The following is a 27,393-nucleotide window of genomic DNA, read 5'->3' on the forward strand; positions in this document are numbered from 1 at the left end:
CTTACTTCATGTGCAGCGCCTCCACCTCATCAGGATCTATGCTTCCGCAGGGAGATGGTCCTGGTGAGGAACTCCTTCTTGGTGGTGCCATCCACTGCTGAGTAACTTCACACTCACACAGTGGAGGTATATTCGAACAGGGCATCTTTATTGATGGTTGGTATGGGCAAACTGCCCCTCACAGATAACAGCTCAGCCACTCATCTCCTTGCAGCATTCCATTAGGAAGGTCCCTTCTCTAATAGAGCTGCTTTCCACCTATCCTCTCAGAGAGATTCCCCAGCTTCTCTGGCTACTGTCAGCTCCTCTCCTGAGCTGCTTTGTCTCTCTCAGCTCCTCTAACTCTGCTGCGTATGCTCACTGACTCACAGCTAGCCGGAGACACTGCAACATTGTTGCAGACCTTCACGTGCCTCTCACTGAACTGAGAAGCTCAACAACAGGAAACTGAACTTCTAACTTTAGGCAGTGCTGTGTCTTATATCACCCCCCGGAGAACAAACCTGCCCTGTATCCTAAGTGGGAACACACTGCATGTTGTCACTTCCTTTGGGGACATATGACACCTCACCAGGGTGTGAGGGGAAACCTCATGATTGTTGCTGGCACTCCTGCACACTTACCAGGGTTACTGCCAACATGAGAAAGAGATATGTACACCAATCCTAGACCTGGATACATTCTCCCCCTGGTGGAATCCCAACGTCCTCGCTTGGAACCTAAATTTGCGGAACCTTCCTTCAGGTAGCACTGCAAAACATAACAACACATATTACAGTACATATCTTTTCTCATAACATTATAACAGATACATCCTAACGTAGATGTGTAACACCCAGAATTATTCCCTTCTGTAGAACCCATGACTGGTACCCCCATACCTTCTCAAGGTGGCTTGCGCACAGCATGGTCCACTGGGCTTAGAGCATCAATGCAGTAACACTCTGGGTGACATACTGGACACCCACAATCAGCCCATAACTCTGGCTTGGATGCTAGTGGACTGAGAGGATCATGCCCATACACCTCCCTCAGGCATCTCCTGGAGATGTAGACTATCCCCTCTTGACTACACCACTTCTTGTCTAACCCGCCAGGATCCCAATCTTCTTCCCCTGATCCTTCCTCCTCATCAGTGTCATATCCCCTATCCTCATCAAAGGAACCCATTTCTAACGTAAGTTCGCCCTCCCAGAAATGGTGAAAATTACGTACCCCATTTTGGCGATCCCTAATAACTCTTCCTGACAGTGAGGGCACATAGGGGGTTCCCTGGGCAATAGGCACAATATGAGCAACATTACCCAAATCCCCAGATGAAACTCCCAATGTTCCTGGGGACCCAAAATTTGACCCAATGCCCTTAGAATCACATCCCACCCCAACCGCACGATTGTCATCATTAGGGCTGTATAACATCCTTTGCATAGCCATTTTCCTCCCCGATCCCTCATCAGAGGTAAAACAGTCACTCCAGTCCAGATTTCCCCCAGTCCATTCTTCATAAGTGGCTCGGGACTCCCCAGACAACCCTTGGCTAGACTGGGACCCATAGGAAAAAGTGACAGGGGCATGGGTTTTAACTATGGCCGGGGGTTGGGCATAGGGAAACACTGTCGGCATACGCGGGGCTACGACCCGCAACTTCTCGCTACCTTGCCCGGTACCATCGGACTGGCACTCCGGTTCACTCGCCTCCTTACTCCCAGGCTTCCGCAGGGCCTGCTGGCTCTTCTCGGACCCAGGCAACCTGGTACAGCTGCTTGGCCGAGAGGACACGGCCATCTCGCTGGACTCGCCGCCATCTTGCGTTGGGTTCCCAACCGGAACCTCTTCCTCCAGAACGACATCCACCGCCGTAAGTGATGGTTCTGCTCTCTGCTCTGCTCGGGCCTGGACTAGGCCCGTCTCCGCCATTGCCACCACCGGCGCCTGTGGAGGGTAAGGATGTATCTCACCGCTCCGTCGGCTCGGGATGGAATCTTCTCCTCCTTCCGCGCTGTAAGTCACCACGGCCGTGGGACTCCGCCTCTCGGGTTGGTTCTGCACCGGCAACACGAGACTCCGCTCCGCCGCGACACAGGTAAATGCCGGTTCTTTTCCAGCACCGCTGTAGTGGTCCGCCGGTAGGCGCATCACCACCGACGAGACTTCCACCTCTTCCTCGGAGGATATCACGATCGGATCCTCCGCAAGGTAGTCACCGGGTTCTTCTGCGATACAACCAGTGGTTGTTGGTACGAAGCTGGCATGCTCCGGTACCTCCACTGCAGTCGCGCTCTTCTCCGCCGATGGTTCTTTCTGTTCCGTAGCCTGCAGCAGCACAGGCTCTAGGAACTGTGCCCCACAGCAGGCACACTTGGGACCCCAGGTCGGTTTGTCACCTGGGAATTCACACTGGTCACAAGCACATCTTATGCACCCCTCTCCATCCACCCAGGCCACCCGGTATTTTATGGGTAACCTAACATGGTTAAAGTCCATACCACCAGTCAGGTTCAATTTCTTTTGTAGACACGGGCACACCAGAAAGGATATTTTCCCCCCTTTGTATCGCCAGGCTCCATACAACTGCGGGTGTGCTTCTCTGCATTCTGTACTGTCTTTAGTATGAACAGCGGTTGCTGATCGCTGTTCACTGCGCTTGCTCCCCCTGGTGGACTGTAAAGGAGGGGCATGCTCTATAAGGGAGTGGTTCTGGCTCTGCGCTGAGTCACTCACATCACCGGGTTCTGAGTCCGTCACCGTCCCTGGGGGCGCGGCCACAGCTTTCGCGCCATACCCCCCCGCAGGGTGGGGTTTTTCCTTTGGCGCCAATCCCAGCCAACTTTCTGCAATTTTAGCATTTGCAGAATTTCCTGCAACTGGTCCACGCGGTCTCCCAGAGAAGCGGGAACCGCCATTTTGATTCGCACCATCAGTCTCTTTGAATGTTGAGGTAGCATTTAACCGTTGGCATGCCGACTGACATTCAATTTCCACAGGCTCTCCACACATCACTACAATGTCCTCCTCAGTTTCCTCGGGGGTATTGCCCCTAGACCCCAGACAGGACAGAAACGGCGCAGCCACAGCTTTAGCACCACTACATAGCAGGCTCACAAAAGTCGCTTCTGTAGCTTTCTCTTCACCCGCACACACGCCATGTGCGCTCTCTCCATCGGCCTCCGTCCGCCATTTTGGACCTTCCGCACCGCGCGGATCCTCCATTCTTGCGGTCGCCATTGGATTACTGTGTTCGTTCTGATCGTACATGGAGCTCCTCTCTGCTGGGCAGCTGCCATACCGATACAACAAACATGCCTTGTGCACCACCTTGTGTACCTAACGTAGATCTGACTCGTGTTTGCACTACCTCAGGCTAGGCTCACTCTTTCTGTGTCTACTGTATCTCCTTCCTCCAATCTGTGCTCCCTTCGGTAAGTGATCTGGAATGGAGACTAGAGTACTCTGGCTCTTCCATGCAGTACTTGGGCGTCTACCTCCTGTTGGCTAGCCTAGTGCAGATCCTCTCCAGAATTCCTGACCACGTTAACAGGCTATCCCTTCAGGCATCCTACCCCTAGCGCTACCTCAAGGTGATTAGGACAGCTATAGCCCCCGGCTCCAGACTCACTAACCCCTTGGGTCAGTCTAGGGCGTGCTTTGCGAGGTTTTTCGTTCTCCTGACTACCCCTAGATTTTCCCTTTCCAGCACAGAGTGGCAGCAGACACTCTCCCTGTTTCCTAGTGTGCCTAGCAAAAGCCTGTCCTGTTGACAGGTATCTCAGCAGCGCCTCCAATTGTAACGGGTTTCCCCCCCCCCAATCTCACATTGGCCCGGGTAGTCTAACCAGTCCCCATTACGTGTTCGTGTCTGGTGGTGCACCTGTAGGCAACAGGGCTCCTGAGTCTCCCGCTTGATGGTATTAGGGGATGTCATCAGACAGGCAGCTGAGGTAGTGTGTGCGAGTCCAACTTACTTCATGTGCAGCGCCTCCACCTCATCAGGATCTATGCTTCCGCAGGGAGATGGTCCTGGTGAGGAACTCCTTCTTGGTGGTGCCATCCACTGCTGAGTAACTTCACACTCACACAGTGGAGGTATATTCGAACAGGGCATCTTTATTGATGGTTGGTATGGGCAAACTGCCCCTCACAGATAACAGCTCAGCCACTCATCTCCTTGCAGCATTCCATTAGGAAGGTCCCTTCTCTAATATAGCTGCTTTCCACCTATCCTCTCAGAGAGATTCCCCAGCTTCTCTGGCTACTGTCAGCTCCTCTCCTGAGCTGCTTTGTCTCTCTCAGCTCCTCTAACTCTGCTGCGTATGCTCACTGACTCACAGCTAGCCGGAGACACTGCAACATTGTTGCAGACCTTCACGTGCCTCTCACTGAACTGAGAAGCTCAACAACAGGAAACTGAACTTCTAACTTTAGGCAGTGCTGTGTCTTATATCACCCCCCGGAGAACAAACCTGCCCTGTATCCTAAGTGGGAACACACTGCATGTTGTCACTTCCTTTGGGGACATATGACACCTCACCAGGGTGTGAGGGGAAACCTCATGATTGTTGCTGGCACTCCTGCACACTTACCAGGGTTACTGCCAACATGAGAAAGAGATATGTACACCAATCCTAGACCTGGCTACATTCATATAGTTTCATATAACTAAATACAAAACAAGTTACAGATGTACTGTTATTTACTTTCGGCTTGGGCTCAATGTGAAGTGGATGGAGCGCAGACGAAGTGCGGCCGCCTTGCGGCTCAGCGCTGTCACGGCCCAGCTGAGAGTACATTTTCCACTAGGGATTAACCCTGCTTCTGAATGGGACTCCCTCCGCATTAATCCTAACGGCCCGCCAGCAGTCTGTAAGAGCTGCGCAGAGAGAAGCAGTCTCTATCTGTGTCTCCCCTCACAGCTATTACAGAATATCTCACTATTTTTATTTTTATTGAATCAGGGGGTCCCCTAGAGCTAAACCCCATTCATTTCAGATCCGGGGACCCCTGCATCCTGATTTACAGGCCTCTGTATGGGGTGACGGTATCTCCTGCAAGTTTAAAACTCCCGTGTCATGGCCCACATGACGGGACATTTAAACAGCCCCAAAATACTGGGACCCAATGGAGTTCAGCTCCAGAGACCCAGAGAGGGACTGCTTCTCTCTGATTTCTATGAGCAGCTCTTAGACTGGTGGCGGCACTGTTAGCATGGAGGGAGTCCCATTCAGAAGCAGGGACGCCCCACTGCGTTATCCCTGCAGGGACACAAGAATTACTGGCCATGTGGGCATGGGGAAGCTGCGAGCGGGTCATGAGTGGACTCTGTCTGTCATCACCACAACTAAAGTAAATAGTGCCAGATCTGTAGGGTGAGTAAAAAAGTGACAAAAAAACCTCCTCCATACTGTGTACAGCAAACCCTGCCTTCACCTAAGAGATAGATCCCTCTTCTTTGAGGTGCAATCCATCCCTATCATAAAGATCGTAGCTCTCAAAATAAGAATTCCCAGTGTTCTAAAAAACAAAACCCACGTTCCTACACCACTTTCTTAGCCATGCATTAACCTCCCTAATCTTTGACCGTCTCCCTGGACATGTCACTGATACTATTTCATAAAATACTACCTTGGAGGTCCTTGCCTTGATCCCTGAAATCATTTATTAGGACCCTCCATCTTTCTCTAACTATGACATTGGTGCCAACGTGAACCAAGACCGGTACATCAGTCCCAGGCCCTCCAAACAATCTGTCTACCCAATCTGCAATGTGCCAAACTGGAGCCCCCTGGAGACAACAAACTGTTTGGTGCATGCGGTCATTTGCCTTCCTAATAATGGAGTCCCTTACCACAACAATCTTTCTTGGTATCTGAGCATCCTGAGTCCCCACTGTGCTGGAGGAACTATTCCCCGACTGCTAGAGGAATCAGTATTCCCCAGCCTTGCCATTTCTGCCCTAACACTCCCAATATCTCAATATGGCAAAGCTATTGGAATGGGTCAGCTCAGAACTGGCCTGTCTCTTCCTCTTCGCCCTGCTTCCCCTTCTAACTGTTACCCAGCTACCTATCTGCTCCTCACTCACAGCTCCACCATCTGCACCACTAGTCCTAGCAAGGGCCTGCTCAGTGAGGACTAAACTCCTTTCAAGATTGTCAATGTCCCTCAATTTTTGCAAGTTTTCTCTTCAGATCAGCAATGTTTGACTCTAAAGAGATCATTTGCTCACACTTCTTACAGCAGCATGCTCCCTGGAACCGCTGCTCCAAGTGCACATACATATGGCAAGATGTGCAATGAGTGGGATTTTCAATCCTGCTCATTGTTGCAACTATGGAGTTATAATTGCGAACAATTAATTGTACTTCAATATACTATACTTGTATAACCCCTTCCTTGTTCCAACTACTTCTGGTTCTAACTCCACACTTGATACAAAAAGCACTTAAAATCAAACAGTAATACAGTCATATAGATCAGGACACTATATATATATATATAATTTATATGTAGCCAGGTCCCCATCTGCCCGTCGCCCCTCCCTCACCTGGCCAGCGATCGCGGGTGCCGCCAAGCCCAATGGCGGACCCGTCGGCAATTGCAGGAGTGAGGGGCAGATGGGAACTGGTGTGGAGGTTGCCGGGGACGCGAGCGGCCAGTTGTTAGGGCTGCGGGCGCATTGTTAGGGCTTTCGGCGGCTCCCGTGCAGGGCGCCGCCATCTTGGATAGTTTGCACATGCGCAGTAGGTTCGGGCGGCCGGGACAGTTGCGCATGCGCGAGCAGCAAGCGCACAAACCGTAGCCTACCAGGGAAGGCTCTTGAACAGGACTACAAGTCCCATGAGCCTCGTGAGCGGCCCCATGACGCCAGGGAGCCAATAGGGCAGCGGGAGCTCCCTGCTTGAAGGGAATAGATACATTTCGCGCGCGCGGGAGATGAGCAGTGCTGGACCAGGAGAGCTAGGGGAAGGAGGTGAGTGCAGGGGTCTGTGACCCACTACATTAGGCCAGCAACCCTCCTAGGCCCCACATAGGTCCTGAACTACCCAGCTTGTGGTGCTACAGGGACAGACCCTAGTTAGGGACCCTGTCACAGTAGTACTAGCGTTAGATAGGGACACAGCGGACGCTGCACTCCCCGAGAAGAGACTTGGGCTCAAGTCTGTGCTAAAGAGAAAGAGACTATCTCCAGGGTGGGATCGCCCCTGGCGGACCTCCGTGCAAGGAAACACCGGATCAGACGGGATCACCAAGTGGCAGATCCTTTTCGAAGTTGCTTGCAGGCCCGAGTGCAGGAGCTCTCGGCAGGTACCCTCATAAGTGCACCAACAAATCAGCTATCCATATTTTTATTCTCACATAGTGGCATTGCTGACCACGGGACAAAGGGGTTAACTGTGGACACGGTGTGGGGCACACGGTGGTGGGTGGAATGTACATTCCTAGTGGAGTGAAAGACACTTTGGGACTGCGTTATAGACTGTGGAGTTACCCCCTATGTGTTACCAGGTTCCCAATCAGCGGAGGCTCAGGCCTCTTGTGAACCTACAGGTATATGCACCACACCTGGTAACATATAGGTTCCCACACACTCACACTATACCTGTGATTGGGATAGAGGGAATACCCGTTACATTAGGAGGCGCTGCTGAGATGATTCAGACCTGGGGTGCCCTATTCAAATCAGTATCATAAGAGATCAGCAACATGGTAATTCCCTCAAGTCAAGAGGTCCATGCTTGGGCCATCTCCTCCCAAGAACCACCTAGCTACGTCATGGCCGTAGGGAACGTTCCAGCGTTAGTGGCGGAAACTGACATCCGGGACTCGCTCAGGAAGCTCCTAGGGCTAGATAACGTATGGTACCGGGGCAGGGTGTTCGATTCTACTTTTTGTTGGAGCGCCATACTATTCACTGTGGGGCGGGACATATGCCAAGAAACGGCCCCGAACACTCTAGTAGCCCCCGAGTGCCCGCCAGAAGGATACCCCCTTATATACTCGGATTTACCAGTAATACGGGAAATGTTTTCATCAAGGGCCCCTCCTCAGGTTCCAGATGAACCGTCCACCAGTACTTGGACACAAACTGCACCAGTGTCAAGTACCCCAAACCGGGTCGACCGTCCCCCACCCAAAGTCTCCTTTACTCAAAGCGCTCTCACGTGAGCCACTAGTTGGGCTGACAGTCCGCCCTCTTCACCAGCCTCCGCCCCCCGTGAGGTGAACTCCCGGCCTATCAGAGACAGTAGGGGAACTAATGAAGGTTCCGCATTGGGGGTGACGCTACCCCAATTCGTAGAAGCCATCACCATGGCCTCCCAGTCCCAAAGCTACCGGAAACTCAAAGCCTTCTCGGGAGTACTTCCAACACCACAGGGGGAGGAAGGAATAGACCCTTGGAGGGGAATGCATTAAAAGTCGTAGAGGAATGGTCGTGCACTGACACAGTAAAAAGGCAGCATATCATGGAGTGTCTCAGGCCTCCCGCTTCTACCATTGTAACCATCCACAGGGACCAACATCCAGAATTGACAGCGTTGGAGATGGTGGAATTCCTGCTGGAAGCGTACGGACTCGCAGAAGATGAAGAAGCGATCTGGCCGAAGTACTATAATCTCTATCAGAAGGAGGGGGAGGACTTGTCGGCCTTTATACACCACCTGCAACTGGTCTTGGGAATCCTACTCAATCGTAAGTTGATTCCCGCCTCTGGGATGGATGAGGCGCTTTGTAAGCAGTACCTGTGGGGATCAAGCCCCACTCACCCCATTGCCAATATGCTCCGCAGCAAAATAATGGAAGGGAGTCCCCCTACGTTCACCGGATTGCTGCGCCAGGTGAAAATTCAGAAGGCACATGCTTTGTTGCACTCTACCGCAAAACCCAAGAGCCCCTCCGTCTCAAAGGGAAAGGGCTCTATGGAGAAGAAGGAAGAGTCTGCCGTCCCGTCCAAGGGGTAGAAGCCAAAACCCTCCGACCGACCACCTTCCCCACCCAAGGTTCATCCAGAACGCCGCGAGGTTGTGTGCTATAACTGTGGTAAGAAGGGCCACTTCTCCACTAACTGTCCGGAGAGGGAGGATCCTCCAGAGGAAACACCTCCCGATAGAGGAAACTCAGCCCGGTCAATGGTCTGCCGCGTACAAATGGCAGAGTCTGATCCAGAACCCCCTCCTGGAACCAAAGATGCCCCTTCTGACTCCGGCCCCAGTGATGACGCCTCACCAAGGGAAGCTTACAGTCAAGTAGGCCCCGCGGCCATCGTGCCTGTTGTACTGGAAGGGATCTATGCATCGGCCCTACTGGACACGGGATCACAAGTGACCATTATATACCGCAAGTTCTATGACCAGCACCTTAGACACTGCCCTCTGAGGTCGGCCGAACATATGATACATAAAGCTTGGCCCCCTGAAGACGCACTTACTAGAATTCCCTCCTACTGTCTCTGTACGTTCTCCCTACCTACCAATTAGATTGTAAGCTCCTCGGAGCAGGGACTCTTTCCTTAATGTTACTTTTACAGTATGTCTGAAGCACTTATTCCCATGATCTGTTATTTATATTATTTGTTATTTATATGATATGTATTACTACTGTGAAGCGCTATGTACATTTATGGCACTATATAAATAAAGACATACAATACAATATGATGGTTAGGGGGTTAAGTAATGAAGACTACCCCATCAATGGGATTGTAAGGGTGCAACTGGAAATACTCCAACTGAACACCGGCAAGAAACACCCCATGCATGTAGCGGCAATGGTATGCCTGGAGCCCCAAGACCAGTGCAAGTATCCGATCATCTTGGGAACCAATACTGATATAGTACAAGCTGTAATCAGAGCATACCTGAAAGAGACCAACGAGTTGCAGCTGGCCAATTCGCTCCTAGATCCCATCCTACGAAAGGAGTGCAACCGGGTATATGCCTTGGAGCGTCACGGGATCTCTACAATCGTCAACGCGGACTGACGACCATATTACCAGGGGGAGTGCTGTGCTGTCTGGTGCTGTTACCCCGAGCGAGATGAGAACGATCAGCTCTTCTCTCTGGAGAGTACCCCTGAGGAAGAAGTTCAGAGAGTGTATAGGGTATTACCCGAAGTGAGGGAGTGGACGACTAAAATCCCTCTATGAACTTACGTATATGTGCAGAACATCTCTCCATTCCCGATGGAACTTGATGCCGGACAGAGTCTGGGTTGCATATATCCGGTCAGCCCTGTGGAAACAACGCCCCAGGTGAATGCAGCAGCAGCGGGTGAGCAGTTAGTCGATTTGGACTTCAATTTCAGCGAGTCGACATAGCCGTTCTTTCCACTCAGTGGGCAGACAGCCCAATTGAATAAACGACGGACTGTGTTCTCCACGAGTGAGATGGATGTGGGGTGCAGTCGCAGCGCTCAACATGCCATTAGACTGAGTGATGCCACTCCGTTCCGTGAACGCTCTCGTCGCATCGCCCCTAGGGATGTGGACGATGTGAGGAATGTCTTGCAGGAGATGGAGACCGCTGGGATCTTGACGGAGTCTCGAAGCCCTTACGCCTCTCCCATAGTGGTGGTGAGGAAGAAGAATGGGTCCGTACGGCTGTGTGTCGACTATCGGACCCTGAACAACCATACGATACCGGACCAGTACAACCTTCCTCGCATTGAAGAGATTCTGAATGCTCTGAACGTAAGCCAGTGGTTCAGTGTGCTCGATTTACGATCAGGGTACTATCAGATACCCATGAATGCAGAGGATCAGGGTTCTACCAATTTACTTGTATGCCACAAGGTATATGTGGGAACCCCTGCTACCTTTCAACGACTAATGGAGAAGACTATTGGGGACATGAACCCTCAAGAGTGTCTAGTCTACCTGGACGACATCATTGTCTTCGGAAGAACTCTGGAAGAGCACGCAGAGAGATTGCTGAAAATGATAGACCGTCTTGGGAAAGAAGGGTTGAAATTGTCCCTCGACAAGTGTCGCTTCTGTCACACCTCGGTGACTTACATGGGACACATCGTGTCAGCTCGAAGAATCGCCACCGACCCGGCCAAAGTTGAAGCGGTCGTGAACTGGCCTCGTCCCGAGAATGTCATGGAGCTGCTATCCTTCCTGGGTTTCTGTGGGTATTACCGTCGCTTCGTGGAAGGGTACTCTAGTCGAGCTAAACCCCTGAACAATCTGTTGATACAGGAAGGAAGGCCACGTCGGCCCGTCAACCGTTTGGCGATAAATGGACACCTGAGTGTGAACGGGCCTTCCTGAAGTTGAAGAAAAGTCGGACAGAGGCGCCGGTGCTTGCGTATGCTGATCCAGAACAACCATACGTTCTGCATGTGGATGCCAGCCTCAATGGCTTGGGCGCCATCTTGCACCAGAACCACCCCGAGGGCCTTCGACCAGTAGCCTACATCAACCGCAGTCTGACACCCAGTGAACAGAAATAGCCTGTCCACAAGTTGGAATTCCTGGCTCTCAAATGGGCCATCACGGAAAAACTCCACGATTACCTGTACGGTGTTACGTTTGAGGTAAGGACGGATAACAATCCCCTCATGTACATCAATACCTTGGCCAAATTGGACGCAGCAGGGGACCGATGGCTTTCAGCTCTAAACAATTACCTATTCTCCCTGAAGTATAAGCCGGGACCTTTGAATGTAGGGGCTGACGCCCTATCCCGACAACCAGGGCTAAGTGCTACTCCAGATGAACTCCCTAAGAACTTGCAATACATGGTGTTGAAGTCCCTACATGATGAGCATGGACATCTCGGTGTAGAGAAGACCTTTGGGTTGGTCAGAGACTGCTTTTTCTGGCCCAAGATGCGAGAGGCCGTAGAACGCCACTGTCGCCGTTGTACTCAGTGTATACAACGCAAGACGCTGCCTACCAGAGCAGCACCCATGGGCCACCTGAAGAGTTCTGGCCCAATGGACCTTGTGTGTATGGACTTTCTGTGCATTGAGCCGGATAGCCGGGGAATATGCAACATGCTGGTCATCACAGACCATTACACCCGGTATGCCCAAGCCTTTCCCACGAAAGATCAGAAAGCCATCACAGTGGCAAAAATATTATGGGAGAAGTACTTCGTGCACTACAGTCTTCCAAACTGCCTTCACTCAGACCAAGGTCGGGATTTTGAGAGCACTCTGGTCCGAGAACTGCTCAAAATGCTGAACATCGCCAAATCACGAACAACCCGTACCACCCCGAAGGAGATGCGTTGCCAGAACGATTTAATCGAACCTTACTGGACATGCTCGGTACGCTACAGAGTGCTCTGAAGACTGAATGGAGTCGACACGTGGAGGCCTTGGTGCATGCATACAATTGTACCCGACACGAGTCAACTGGATTCTCCCCATACTTCCTCATGTTTGGGCGAGAGGCGAGACTGCCAGTGGATGTACGTTTTAGAGTCTCGACGGATGGGATACACAATGCTACCCATTTCAAATACGTGCTAAGACTTAAAGACAGTTTGCAGCAGGCCTATCAACAGGCTGAGAAGTCTACAGCTAAGCTGAACGCTGACAATAAAAGGCGATACGATCATAAGGTCAAATATCGGGAGCTTCGTCCTGGAGATGCTGTGTTGCTTCGAAACCTAGGAGTCCCAGGAAAACACAAATTGGCCGATCGATGGAGAGATGGTGTATATGAAATAGAATCTCAGATGCCTGGTCTACCGGTCTATCGCATCAAAGACACCGACGGCCGAGTAAAGGTATGGCACCGTAACCATCTTCTCCCCATTCCACAAGTGGGAGATGAGGAAGCAGAAATACTGGCCACACCGCTCAACGGTGAGTCCGACTTATCAGAGATGGGTCAAGAAATAACGACACCCACTCTGAAACTCCTGAAGATCCTTTGGAAGGACCCTCTCAAAGGGACTATTCCACAGAAGGGGCATCTCCCGGAGGAGCTATGGGTAAAGGGCCCCGTAGGCCAACGCCTACTAAGGTGGCACCAACAGACCAGCCTTTGGATCCACAGAGCCTGTGCTTTGTGCCAAACAGAGACTGTCCAGAGACATTTCTCCCCTCAAGGGAAGAGGCTGAGCCCCAGGACTATATTTATTACTCCCCAGAGGGAGTTGCTGAAGAACAGCTCCGCAGGAGCCAAAGAGTAAGGTACCCTCCAAACCGGGTAACTTATGATCAAATTGAGGCACCCCATTATGAGGCTCAGCAGTGGGCTCGCAGCAGAGTGCAGTCCGTCATTGTGATGTTCAATGAAATGTGCAATCTGATCTAGAGATGATAAGTTAAGATCGCATTTGGTTGTTGCATTTTTATTATATAACAATGTTGTGCCATTTTCATTATATAACTTCTGTACATAGTTATATTGAGTTGTGTCCCAAGCGAGGACGTTGGGATTTTTACCAGGGGGAGGCTGTAGCCAATCCCCCTCTGCCCGTCAAGCCGAGCCCAATGGCGGACCCGTCGGCGATTGCAGGAGTGAGGGGCAGATGGGAACTGGTGCGGAGGTTGCCGGGGAAGCGAGCGGCCGGTTGTTAGGGCTGCGGCCGCGTTGTTAGGGCTCTCGGCGGCTCCCGTGCAGGGGCGAGCAGCAAGCGCGCAAAACCTAGCCTACCAGGGAAGGCTCTTGAATGGGACTACAAGTCCCATGAGCCTCGTGAGCGGCCCCATGACTCCAGGGAGCCAATAGGGTGGCGGAGCTCCCTGCTTGCAGGGAATAGATACATTTTGCGCGCGCGGGAGACTAGCAGTGCTGGGGGTCTGTGACCCACTGCATTAGGCCAGCAACCCCCCCTAGGCCCCACATAGGTCCTGAACTACCCAGCTTGTGGTGCTACAGGGACAGGCCCTAGGTTAGGGACCCTGTCACAGTAGTACTAGCGTTAGATAGGGACACAGCGGACGCTGCGCTCCCCGAGAAGAGACTTGGGCTCAAGTCTGTGCCAAAGAGACAGAGACTATCTCCAGGGTGGGATCGCCCCTGGCGGACCTCCGTGCGAGGAAACACCGGATCAGACGGGATCACCAAGCGGCAGATCCTTTTCGAAGTTGCTTGCAGGCCCGAGTGCAGGAGCGCTCGGCAGGTACCCTCATAAGTGCACCAACAAATCACTTATCCATATTTATATTCTCACATAGTGGCAGCGCTGACCACGGGACAAAGGGGTTAACTGTGGACACGGTGTGGGGCACACGGTGTTGGGTGGAAGGTACATTCCTTGTGAAGTGAAAGACACTTTGGAACTGCGTTATAGACTGTGGAGTTAACCCCTAGGGGGAGCGGTATTAAGTGTGGTTATATACATCTCGTGTATGTATTTATTGTATATGTGGGTCCTGTGTAGGCAACCTTCTACATTCCTAGAACCCTGCACAGATGGAGGCGCTTTAAACCAGATCGAGCAGAAGGACTCACCCCAGGTTCCCAATCAGCGGAGGCTCAGGCTTCTTGTGAACCTACAGGTATATGCACCACACCTGGTAACACATAGGTTCCCACACACTCACACTATACCTGTGATTGGGATAGAGGGAATACCCGTTACATATATATAAAATCAAAAACAAATGATACTCGATACAGTTCTGTGGCTAACGAAATATTTTTATCTGTGCAAGGTTTTGAGATAAACTGATCTCTTCTTTGGGCAATGTTACAAAGGATAAAGCAAGAAAAGTTTTACTTTAAAAGAGCCTGGAATGTTATCTGTGGATGAAACCTATCCCTCCCCCCTGTGAGGTATGTGATTTATGACTTTAGGTGTTAAATGGTCCCTGAATGTTTGTGATGTAAGAGTGTGTTTGTGTGTATGTGTATAAATATGAATTTATGAAGCGCCCACAGTGTATACAGCACTTTACAAAAGGTGATTGTGGAGGTGGGTGTATACCAATGGTGTTCGTGGGTGTTGAAATTTAAGAGGGTATTGCATTACTATAAATGTGTGCATACTATGTAGTCCCTATTGGTATATAGAAATAGAATTACATTGTACATTTGTATGTGTAAGAGACAGGTGTGTGTGTGCATTCATTTAGTGCAGTATTTATAGACGGGCTTTAGCATTCATGGGAAGAGAGTTCATGAAACTGTGGTCTCGGTTTAGGCCACGGGTCAGTATCCCAAATAGTTTCTAAATTTGTTTACATGCAACCGTCTCTCTTTTGGTGTTCTGAGATTACCTTTGAGTATGGCCACCTTCAGATCATCCATCTTATGGCCAGACCATGTGACTGCGTAATGCTAAAGACCCCAAAAGTAGGATAAATGAATGAATAACCAGATACTTGTAGGGGGGACCCCTAAACATAAACTTGATAGAAGGCAGGTGCTGGGTTGCAGTCCTGGATGGTAAGCTCACTAATAAGTGACACTGTAGTTAACAATAACACCAGGAAGATTGAGCATAATAACACCCTATAGCGTACCAATTGTCTAAATAAAGTCCTGAACAGGAAAACATGTAGCAAGCGATTGACTCACTCTGAGTGCTGCACAGTCCATGCGATCCAAAGGTGAGGGGTCCCCAGGTGTGCTTCCGTCCAAGGGGTAGGCTAGTAGAGAAGGAGAAAAACTGGAAGATCACTACTGTAGGTATCAGATAAGTAGAAAAGAGGGTGCGTATCCCATAAAAAGATTATTTATTGGTCTCCTCCCTTTAACTGGTTGCTCTTACATCTTTTTGTACTTGTTTGTTTAATAAGCTTCAAAATGATCTTGGAAGCTATGATAGAGTATTTTTTCCTGTCAATTATATGTATACTGTATCTGTTATACACTTTGTTATGTTTAAACAGCTGGATGTACTAGCTAAGTTTATATAGTGGATATATGTGCTAAGCAACCATGGGCATATATGTATGGGGGAACCTTTCTAGACAAATAACATCTTATCATCACATTATATTAGGTTTCTCCACTCAATTTCATGTTCTTTGCTTGCCATTCTATATTCACTCTACTTACTCACCATCATCAGCTCCCTAAACAAATCAGGATGTTGGTTTGACTGTGATAGTTTTTATTTACCCTTTCTGGTCGATTAACATCATTTAGAAGAGATTAAGAAAAGGGGGTTCTACAAATTTGTTTTCTTTGTTAATATATATTTTAAGTTTATTGATTTTAACAATGTTATGTGTTTGTATTTCACAGCACACTATGTATTCACCCTCTGTGCTGTGCATAATTCTGCGCTCTGGATTTTCATTCTCCCACCCCGCACTTGGGGTAGTCTGTGAGCCTCTGACGCGACGGTTGGTATTGCGCAAGCGCACTCCGCCGATGGTCCGGAGCTCACTGTGTCTGCTCCCACTGCGGGGAGGGACTAGTGTCTTGCAGAGCACAGTTGCGCGCGCACTTAGAGCCCTAGTGAGGTATACAGTCAAGGCCATTTGATGACGCACTCTCCCCACGCCCCACGGCCTCCATTGACATTGAGGACTCTCCCTCAGTTGGTTACTGCGCAAGCACGTACTACTGGGGGTTGCAAGACCACGCATGTCTCCGGATTGGTAGTTGGGGGCGGAGTTAGTCACTCTCGTCTGTGTCTGAATATACTGATTAGGTGTATACACATCAGAAGACCATTACCCATCAAAGTGGGTGGATCGCATGTGAGCTGTGAGTATTGGCTGGTTATGTCAGTTTGTGTCTATATATATGTTAATAAAGTTGTGATATGTATACCTTGAGAAAGCTCTCTGTTAAGCGTGAAACATTGGTAGGGCTCTCCATTGCCCTGTTTTTCCATGACCAATAAATAATCTTTTTATGGGATACGCACCCTCCTTTCTAATTTTTTGATACCTACAGTAGTGCTCTTCCAGTTTTTCTCCATCTTATGGCCAGAGTCAGAGAAATGTTTGCCGACAGGATTTGTTCCGCGTGTGATGCTGTGGTGATGCAGGTTAATTCTCTTGTTTAGGAACAAGGAGAAAATAGGGTGCTCAACCCCACTATAGCTTCATCCAAATATGGACTGATAAATTCATTTATAATGACTCCATCATGGGATCAGTAGGAGTGGGTGTAATGTATTGACCTGTGAGTCACTTGAACAATATCAAACATCAAAGTACTCAACTATTGCAGTCATGAATAAAGTCTCTTACCCACTCCCACAGTCTCCAAGGATCAGCAGTGGCGTGCCAGCCATGGAGAGAAATCCAGTAACAGCAAAAAAACAGCAAATAGCGCACAGCCAGGGAGCCAGGTGATAATTAAAAATTCAATTACATTTTTTTCAGTACATGACTGATGACATCATGACCCCAACGGGGAAAGAAAACGCACCTCCTACTCCTTGACAAAGGACCTACCAGTCCGAAACGCGTAGGAGGTGCGTTTTCTTTCCCCGTTGGGGTGATGATGTCATCAGTCATGTACTGAAATAAATGGAATTGAATTTTTAATTATCACCTGGCTCCCTGGCTGTGCGCTATTTGCTGTTTTTTTGCTAATTCTCTTGTTTAGCCGCTGTCCCGTCTCACCTATGTAGCAGCAGCCCCCTGGGCATTTCATGCACATGATAAGGTGCACGACATTGCTGGAGGAACATGTGAACCTTCCTTTGGATTTGTACTCCAGATTCCTGTGTGGTATTTGTATTGTGCCCGCTGTGTGGAGAATTGCACAGGTTTTGCATCTTGCGTCCTGGCATGGTCTTGTCCCACATTCAGTTGTATTGTTGAAAACTTTACTCCACACAATCATTTCCTTAAGATTATGAGGTGGCCTGTATGATAATATGTGTATTTCAGGGAAGACCTGTTGCAGTCTTGTATCTTCCAGGAGAATGGGTTGTAGATCCCTGGCGATCTTGCGTAGGGCTTCTAGGTGTGGGATATATGTGACCACCAAAGGTACCCTGTCACTTGTCTCTTTCTTTCTGTATTCAAGGAGATCACTTCTTGGTATTCTGGTGGCTTTGTGGATTTGCTGGTCTACAATCTGTGGTTGTATCCACGGTTTATGAAATCCGATCTCAAGGCTGTAATCCGGTGGCCTCTGTCTGCTGTGTTGGAGCATATCCGGTTGGATCGTATGGCTTGACTGTAGATAGTTGCATGCTTAGGGTGTGTGGTTGGAAGCTGTTGTTCCTCAAATAGCTGGCTCTGTCTGTAGGTTTGCGGTATATAGAGGTCTGTAGTTGGTTGTTCTTTATAGTAATGGGGGTGTCTATGAAATGTACTTCATTCGGGGAATGGGTAGGTTTGAGGTTGATCGTCGTGTGGAATGTATTGAAGTTCTTATGGAACTGTATGAGGTCCTGTTCACCAGAAGTCCAAATCAAAAGAATGTCATTGATGTACCGAAGGTATGAAAAGGGTTTCAAGTGACAGGTGGAAAGAAAATCACTTTCCAGTTTTGCGCAGAACAGATTGGCATACTGTGGTGCCATCCGAGTGCCCATTGCAGTCCCGGTTGTCTGGATGTATGTGTCATTTCCAAATGTGAAGTAGTTATGGGTCAGAATAAATTCAATGCATTTAGTCACTGTCTCTGTGAGTGGATCCTGCTGTCCCAGAAAGTATCTGCAGGCTGAAATCCCATCTTCGTGGGGGATGTTTGTGTAAAGTGATTCTACATCCATGGTTGCTAATAGTGTTCCTGTTGGGAGGGGGGCAAATGATATTAAGTTTGTTTAGCAGGTCGGTGGTGTCCTGGATATAGATGGGTGTGTTAATGACAAGTGGTTTTAGAATGCCTTCCACACAGCCAGAAATGTTCTCAGTCTGTGTGCCAGATCCAGAGATAATAGGGCGTCCAGGGTTACCATCTTTGTGAATTTTAAGGAACATGTAGAACATGCCAGGTACTTGGTTAACTGACATCAGTTAATCTCAGAACACGAAAGAGAGTTGGTTGCATGAATACAAATTTATGAAATTATTTGGGACGCTGACCCGTAGCCTAAACTGAGACCGCAGTTTCATGAGCAGTTTCTTGTGCAGTGACACAAGAAAACTCTCTTCCCATGAGTGCTAAAGTCCATGTCTGATAATACTGTGCACACACCTGTCTCTTCCACATACAAATGTACAATGTAATTCTATCCCTCTATACCAATAGGGACAACACCCTGTTACATTTCAACACCCACCAACATCATTGGTATACACACCCCCTCCACACACGCATTTTGTAAAGCGCTGTATACACTGTGGGCGCTTCATAAATTTATATTTACACACATATACACATATAGATGCAGCCACCAGTATCCGATCACTTGCCTGGGTAAAAACTAAAGCATCTCACAGTAAATGCCTCAACATTTCTGTGAGATTCCTAATGGCCCATCGGATTAACAGCAGGGGCCCCTGGAGTCCCATTCAGTTTGAATGGGACTGCAGGGACACCCCGCTGTGTTAATCCGATGGGCCATTATGAATTTCACAGAAATGTTGACGCAATGTTGAGACATTTACTGTTAGATTGCCCCAATTTTCCAAGGCAAGTAATCTAATACCGGTGGCTGCATCTGTACATATACACACACACTCATATCACAAACATTCAGGGACCATTTAACATCTAAAGTCATAAATCGCATACTGCACAGGGGAGGGATAGGTTTCATAGACAGATAACATTCCAGGCTGTTTTAAATTAAAACTTTTCTTGCTTTATCCATTGTAACATCGCCCGAAGAAGAGATCAGTGTACAGTATCTCGAAAGCTCGCACAAATAAAAGCATTTAGTTAGCCACAGGAAATATCCTGGATGCCTGTGTTTTGTCAAGGGGCCATGGTGACCCTGCAACATTGCACGGATGTTTTAATTTTTGTATTTTGAGGGCTTAAATAAAATGTCATATATTTATTTATTTATAAAATGTTTTACCAGGAAGTAATACATTGAGTGTTACCTCTCGTTTTCAAGCATGTCCTGGGCATAGAGATAAGACGACAAATAATACATGGTTATAAATTCAGTTACTTAAGTGAACAGGGTATACATTATATACAAGACATAACATGCACAGTTAGAGATTACTATATATTATAGGCGTATGTAACAATTACAGCCAGATTAAAATGTGAGACAGCTTTAGTTTTGAAAGAATTTAGACTGGTGGTGGCTGTGAGAGTCTCCGGTAGAGTGTTACAGATTTGGGGTGCACGTTAAGAGAAGGAGGAGCAGCCGGATACTTTGCTGAACTTTGGGACCTTGAACAGTCTTTTGGAGTCAGATCTCAGATGATAAGTGCGGCATGTGGTAAGGGTGAGGAGCTTGTTCAGATAGACGGGTAGCTTGCCCAGAAAGTATTTGAAGGCAAGACAGGAAAGGTGAACTTTGCGCCTAGACTGATGTGATGACCAATCTAGTTCTTTGAGCATTTCGCAGTGAAGTGTGTTGTTGTTGCATTGGAGAACTTATGGAGAACAAAACGGCATATAGAATTGTAGAGGGTGTCAAGTTTTCTAAGGTGGATTTGGGGTGCTGAGCCGTATACTATGTCTCCATAGTTGATAATTGGCATTAGCATCTGCTGTGCGATACGCTTTCTGACCAGCAGGCTTAGGGAGGATTTTTTCCTGTAAAGTACACATAGTTTGGCATAGGTTTTGGATGTCAGGGTATCTCATTGCATCCCGAATGTTAAATGGGAGTCAAACCATATGCACAGGTATTTAAAACTAGTAACAGGAGTTATGGTGATGTTAGCGTTGGTTCTGATCTGGAGCTCAGTCACTGGAAGCTTTAAGAATTTAGTCTTGGTCCCAAATACCATTGTTACAGTGTTGTCAGTGTTTAAAAACAGTTTATTTTGGGAAATCCAGTTTTCGAGTCTCAAAAAGTCAGACTGAAGAATGGGTTCACGGTCGGAGAGGCTATGGCTGTGTGCATATAGGATTGTGTCATCTGCATACATGTGTATTGAAGCTTCCTTATGAGCTGTGGAAAGATGATTGATGAACACTGAGAAGAGTAGGGGCCCCAGAACAGAACCTTGCGGGACACCACAGGTGATATCCAAGAGGTTGGAGTTAGAGCCTGAGATGGACACATGTTGGGATCTACCTGATAGGTAGGACTGAAACCAGTTTAAAGCATGCTTCCCTATTCCCTATGCACACGCACACACATACACACCATCCATGCATCATATACACACACACGCATATACACACATCTATGCAACATACACCATTCATGCATCATATACCGGTATACACACACACACACACACACACACACACACACACACACACACACACACACACACACACACACACACATAATCAACACATAATCAACACATAATCAACACATAATCAACACATAATCAACACATAATCAACACATAATCAACACATAATCAACACATAATCAACACATAATCAACACATGCTTAATTATACTGTATGAAAATACTGTTGCGGCCCCTTTCATCTTCCTACATCCCCGACAAAATTCTGGGAGGTTTTCCGTTTGTCATGGACTTTGCCGCGCGTCAGCCGCATTCACCAGACAGCACTAATGGCGCTAAACATCGAAAGCGCCCGCGGCGCCCAAAACAGACGAAAACATGCCGCATCTGCCAGCGATTTTAAAAATCACGGGGAAACGGCCGCAGGAGGTTAAAGGCGGCCGCCACTGTAGAAACGTGTCAAATGTATTTGGCATAAATTTGGCCCTACAGACTTTATCATGAAGTGTTACTTACAAGTAAGAACACAAACGACATTACCAAAAAGCTATCTACAGTAATAACTTCACAATTATTATTTCAGAATACACTGGACAGTGTTAACATACAGTTTGCGTATGAATCCATTAGTCCCCTGTATCCAGTGGTGTTAAAATAAAATTGTTTGCCGTCTCCCAGGAGATAAACAATAAGCTGTCACTGTTAGATGAATGACCAAGAAACAAAAATCCGTGAGAAGGGGTTGAGATTTGAAGTTTGATACAGTACTTGAGGTTTGAATTGTACCTTTTAGTTTAATTGAAAACATAGATTGAAACATTTGTGAAAAACTACATTGTAGAAGTTACATTATAATGACTGTTCTGTAGGGCGATTTTATATTTCACAGTTAGCGTGCAACCTTATCACAAATCACTTTTAAAACAGCTGTACAGAGAAGTAGTCCAGAGGAGAATGACTAAAAGGATCAACCGGTAGAAGAAAACCACTAAAATCATAAGTCATTCCATAAAAACTAGAGATATGCATTTTTTTTCTGCAGTGTTTGTAAACCAGACACCATTTTAATATATTTCACATGACCCTTTATATACAGCAATTTTCACAAAATTCTGTCAAAAGTCACACAATATACTGTAGGGCTGTAATCTGTCAAAAAATGCATTTAGTATTGCAAAGTCTAGTTGGTGCATTCCCAAGCAAGGAGTGAATACATGGAGCTTTTGGAAACAATTTGCAAAAAACATTTAATTACGGAAAAAACATAGTTAAAAATGTTGCACAGCTCATTTGAAAGATATTTGCACAACTCTAATAAGGACCTCAAATGGTACACATTTTAAAAATAGGATAGAAAACAAAATCAATGTATTTCACATTGAGTAGGAAATGTCAGTAAGTACTGACTTATTAATACTGAAAAGGGTGAATACATGTAACAGCCCCACTAGTGACCATTTATGGCTTGCTGAATAATTAATGCATTTTCTTTAAGTGATGGGGTAGTCTCAAAAAGTACTTAAATATGAAGTCTTTTGTTCAAGATTAGGTAAAATGTTTGCAGGAGATTTGGAGTTTTAATGACATTTAATTGAGGGATGAGTAACAGACAGACTGTATTCTTCCATGCATTGTGCAGTTAGTGTTACAAGAAAAGATAATGCAAGCAGTATGTACTACTAAATATTTTTTTATTATTTATTAACCTCACACTCTTACAAATAATACTTGAGTCGCACCAAAGGCGGTTCCCCAAGACAGTCTCCCAATATACTTCACCTTCACTGCTTCTGTCCACTAAGCCAGTATGGACAGGGTTTATTTATTTATAAAATGTTTTACTAGAAAGTAATACATTGAGAGTTACCTCTTGTTTTCAAGTATGTCCTGGGCACAGAGTTATGATGACAAATAATACATTGTTACAAATACATAGTTACATAAGTGAACAGGGTTATAAAGTACATTATATACTGTACAAGACATTGCATGCACAGTTAAATATAATATATATTATAGGCGTATGTAACAGTTACAGACCAGATTACAATGTGAGACATCTTTAGTTTTGAAAGAACTTAGAATGGTGGTGGCTGTGAGAGTCTCCAGTAGATTGTTCCAGTTTTGGGGTGCACGGTAAGAGGAGGAGGAGCGGCCGGATACTTTGCTGAACCTTGGGGCCATGCACAGTCTTTTTGAGTCAGATCTCAGATAAGTGCTGCGTGTGGTAAGGGTGAGGAGCTTGTTCAGGTAGATGGGTAGCTGCCCAGAATGTATTTGAAGGCAAGACAATAGCAGTTAACAATAGGGTTAATATCATCAGAAAAGGCAGACACAGCTTGAAAGACCTGAAGATCCTCATCTCCCGCCCCTTCCCCCTCCCCTCACCTCACCCTCCCCCCCCCCACCTCACCCTCCCCCCCCCCCCCCATCTCACCCTCCCTCCTCCCACCCCTGCATTGCTGCTGTGGGGTCTGTTTGCTCCTTAGCTGATTTTATTTCACCTCAGACTCGCTTAGAAACAACACAGAGTTGCAGCAAATATGGCAGCCAAAGTGTATAATATTTCTGATGTATATTGAAGCATTTCCTTTACACATTACCTGCACTCACAGCTCTACCTCTGCACAACACCACTTACTTCTTCCCCAATGCCAACTCCTTCTATTAACAAGCAGTTATCCGTAACATACAGTACCAAACTTACCGTTCCTTATACAAGTAGATTGCAAGCTCCTTGGGACAGTGCTGCCCGTACCTACTGTAACAATGTATGTTAACGTTTGATATTTTATTGTTTTAATCCTCCAACCCTGTTGTACTGTGCTACGGAATATGGTGGCGCTTTATAAATAGATGATAATAATAATTTATTTATAATACAATTTAAGCTGCATATTTTTATGAGTGCTACATTTGAAGCAATTTTTTGTTGTTGATAAATAATGTAAACTCCACCTAAAACCTTGAAGTTTAGTTCATAATAAGCAGTGGAAATAGAGACTATATATTCTAAACTTTTATTCGTATACTGTAATTTGAACTAAAATATTGCGATTAAACAAACACAAGGTAATAGTCATTGTTTCTCTTATGCAGCTCCATGTTATTTTCCGGTTGAAAATGACATGCAATATACTGTATCTTACAGACTTTTGTGCTTATTGAGTACATTAGTGAGGATAAAGATACATGTGACATTCATGGAATTTACAGTGCAAGACTTTTTTTGTCAATAGCAGTTTAAAATTAATTTATCAATATACAATTCAGAAATGATGCACTGTAGTTATATCCGTTCTACCAATAGAGACACGTTCTGTAATTACACAGTTCAAATATATTATGACACTTTTACATGATTAGGCCTGTATACTGTATATATTTCAATTTGTTTTGGTTAACCAGTTTGCTTCTTCAGGGGGTTATAGACCATGGCAAAGGTGTAAATGGCAATGCTAATTTATATACAAACTAAGCACATATACATATATGGAGGTGACACAATTTACTTCATAACTCCATGCTAAAATGTTCTATTGTGACAATCTGCTCTACTGGTAAATATGATGATTATTGAGTTATTTTACATCTGATGTCTTTATAGAGGTGGGTGAAAATACTGTAACCCCACCAAAGACCTAATGAATTTGAATGATACAATTAGCAAGTTACAGTTTTAGTTATAGTTCATTGGCAAAGTATTACTATACTGTATGTTACCATTATAATGTTGCACGAAGCCTTCGTTTACTGTTCCACAATCCATTCCCCATAATGTGCACGATTTAGATTCTTGACAAATTCAATTGATGCAAATTGACACAACATGAAATTGGCGCTTTTCATGTCAACTCCATCTGAATGCATTAATAACTTTCATTATTTTTTTTCTTTTACATTTCTTCAGGTTGGTGGTTTGATGCTTGTGGTCCTTCTAACCTGAATGGCATGTTCTATAATGCTGGACAAAATCATGGAAAACTGAATGGAATAAAGTGGCATTATTTCAAAGGCCCTAGTTACTCCTTACGCACAACGACTATGATGATTCGACCTTTGGACTTCTAATTCAAAACAGAAGGGAAAAATAACCAAACAATGCAATGCCGCCATATTTTTTTGGAAGAACTTTCATTCGGACTACAAGAGGAAATCCTAGTGCTTTTTTTTGGCAGGAACACTTACTATTAAGCAAATCTGTTTTATGCTGTTGATTGAATTTCATAGACTTCAAACATAACATCACCACCAAAACTGTAGGATCTTTTAGCTCAACTAACATATAAATAACCATAGAGATAACTAAACAATCATGGACATTGTGTGATTTGGTCAACACTGAACTTTGCCTATAATGCCACATGTTTGCCTTGGTATAAAAACTGCAAGTATATTGTATTAAATAGGAATATATGAAGAACAAAAATATATTCAGTAGTCAAGAAAACTACAGAGAAAAAGCCTTAACATGTGTAGGCGAGACACTTGAGCTGCACATTTTGGATCACTAATGGTGGCCACAAACCACAGCATCATCTTTCTCTTATGATCTCATCTGCAGTGGACTCCTTGTATCAACCCTTGATGTAGATATGCACATAATGGTTCAAATGCAGAAGTGACATATTGTTTAAGTAGACTTCTTGAACTGAAGACAAGAGGTCTTTTGCTGGTCATTTTTTTGGGGGGGGGATCAGCATAATTGTGACACTTCAATCTTAAGACTCAAAATGTCATAATAAAGAAAAATATTTTTATATTGCTTTAATCTACTTACAGTATATTCATTGTTTGCATATTGAAATATAGTAAGAAAGATCTTTTGATATCCGATTAATGTTTCTGAACACTGTACCACAGCATTATTTGCTATCATAACTTTCATCTGCATTAGATCACTCTACAGTTGTGTGTATTAGTCTACTATCAAAGTGAATATAATGCACAAAATATGATAGTTGTAAGTTTTTTTTTTACATTTTGTATTAAAAGTCTTTCTGAAGGCAAAGCCTTTATTGCATTTTATAAGCCTTATTAAGCAGCATGAATGAGGGTTCATCTGTATTATTCACGTTTAGTCTTCTATGTACAAGTGTAATAAATATAAATTGTGAGATGCGAAGTCTCAATTTTAAAATCTTCTCAAAATCAACAAAAATGGTTAGATCTTTTCACACAAATGATTTCTGTGTAAGGATGTGCATATATATATAAAGGTTCCGCGCTGTCAATCACATAGGCAGCGCCATATTGTCCCTGTTTTGCCAGCAAGGTCACTGCGTACAAGTTGGGCTGCGCATGCGCGAGAGAAGCGCGCGAAGGGTAAGCAATCTGTAGAGACTTGGGGGAGGTTTGAACTCTGAACTCCGAACTGTGAGAGGGTCAGCTGAGGCTGAGGACCAATCGGATGCGAGACTTTGTATAGAGGAACCGGATGCGTGTGGGCGGTGGGTCAGAGCAGAGAGGGAGGTGAAGGAGGAGGTTGGCGGAACCTCAAGAGTGAGAGCGGAGGGTCAGTGACCCGCCTGCTTAGGTAAAGGTATTTCCCCAGTCCGAGGAGTGTTCCCCTGTCATCGTAGGGTGCTGCTTTTGTAAGGACGGCCATAGTTGTCAGGGACGTTTCCCTTTAGTGAGGTGTAGCTACGGAGCTGCGGAGCTGCGGCCGCCATCTTGGATTGAATAACTGACGGGGCTGCAGAAAGGAGAGACGGCGCAAGGCTGGACCAACACAAGGACCCGGTGTGGAGTGTAAAGGTCATCGTAGTGACCGGAAGGTATCATTGTCTACAAAGTGCACCTACACCGGTCACCAGGCGCTGATCCCGCCTCCCACTAACTAATTGGGCTCCCTGAGTGAATTCATATGGTACCATACCTATACTGGTTATAAGACATACTCATAGGGAGAGTGGCAGAGCCACCTATGTACAGGACATTATCCCTAATAAGGTGTGGCCGAGCCACGGTGTGTGTGTGTGTGTAATGTTAGATGATGATGCTGCAGATCATTTGTTCTTTATGCATGATATATAAAAGGTTGCCGTTGCATACTGCTGTTGTTATGTTGTTGCTCAGGGTATAATCTCTATCATGGGGATCCTGGGCAAGTGGAGGCGCTGCACCGCGATTAATAAAGGTATGACCCCAGGCTCCCAAATAGCGGAGGCTCAGAGCTCCTGAAGCCACAGGTACATGCACCACCGTAGTTCCTTAGTGCAGGCGTTCACAAAAAGG

At 46.4% G+C, this 27,393-nt stretch overlaps 1 protein-coding gene across 1 annotated transcript in view; it reads left to right on the forward strand.

Annotated features, from left to right (window-relative positions):
• ANGPT1 (angiopoietin 1) overlaps window positions 1-26,526 on the forward strand; it is a 375,883-nt gene extending 349,357 nt beyond the window's left edge. Inside the window, exon 9 of the mRNA XM_075582477.1 lies at window positions 25,067-26,526. Coding sequence (XP_075438592.1) covers window positions 25,067-25,227 — 161 coding nt within the window. The 3' untranslated portion in view covers window positions 25,228-26,526. The remainder of the gene's footprint in view (window positions 1-25,066) is intronic.
• The last annotated feature ends 867 nt before the right edge of the window (window positions 26,527-27,393 follow it).

This window comes from Ascaphus truei, chromosome 2 (genome assembly GCF_040206685.1).
Source record: "Ascaphus truei isolate aAscTru1 chromosome 2, aAscTru1.hap1, whole genome shotgun sequence".
In the NCBI taxonomy this organism is placed as follows: domain Eukaryota; kingdom Metazoa; phylum Chordata; class Amphibia; order Anura; family Ascaphidae; genus Ascaphus; species Ascaphus truei.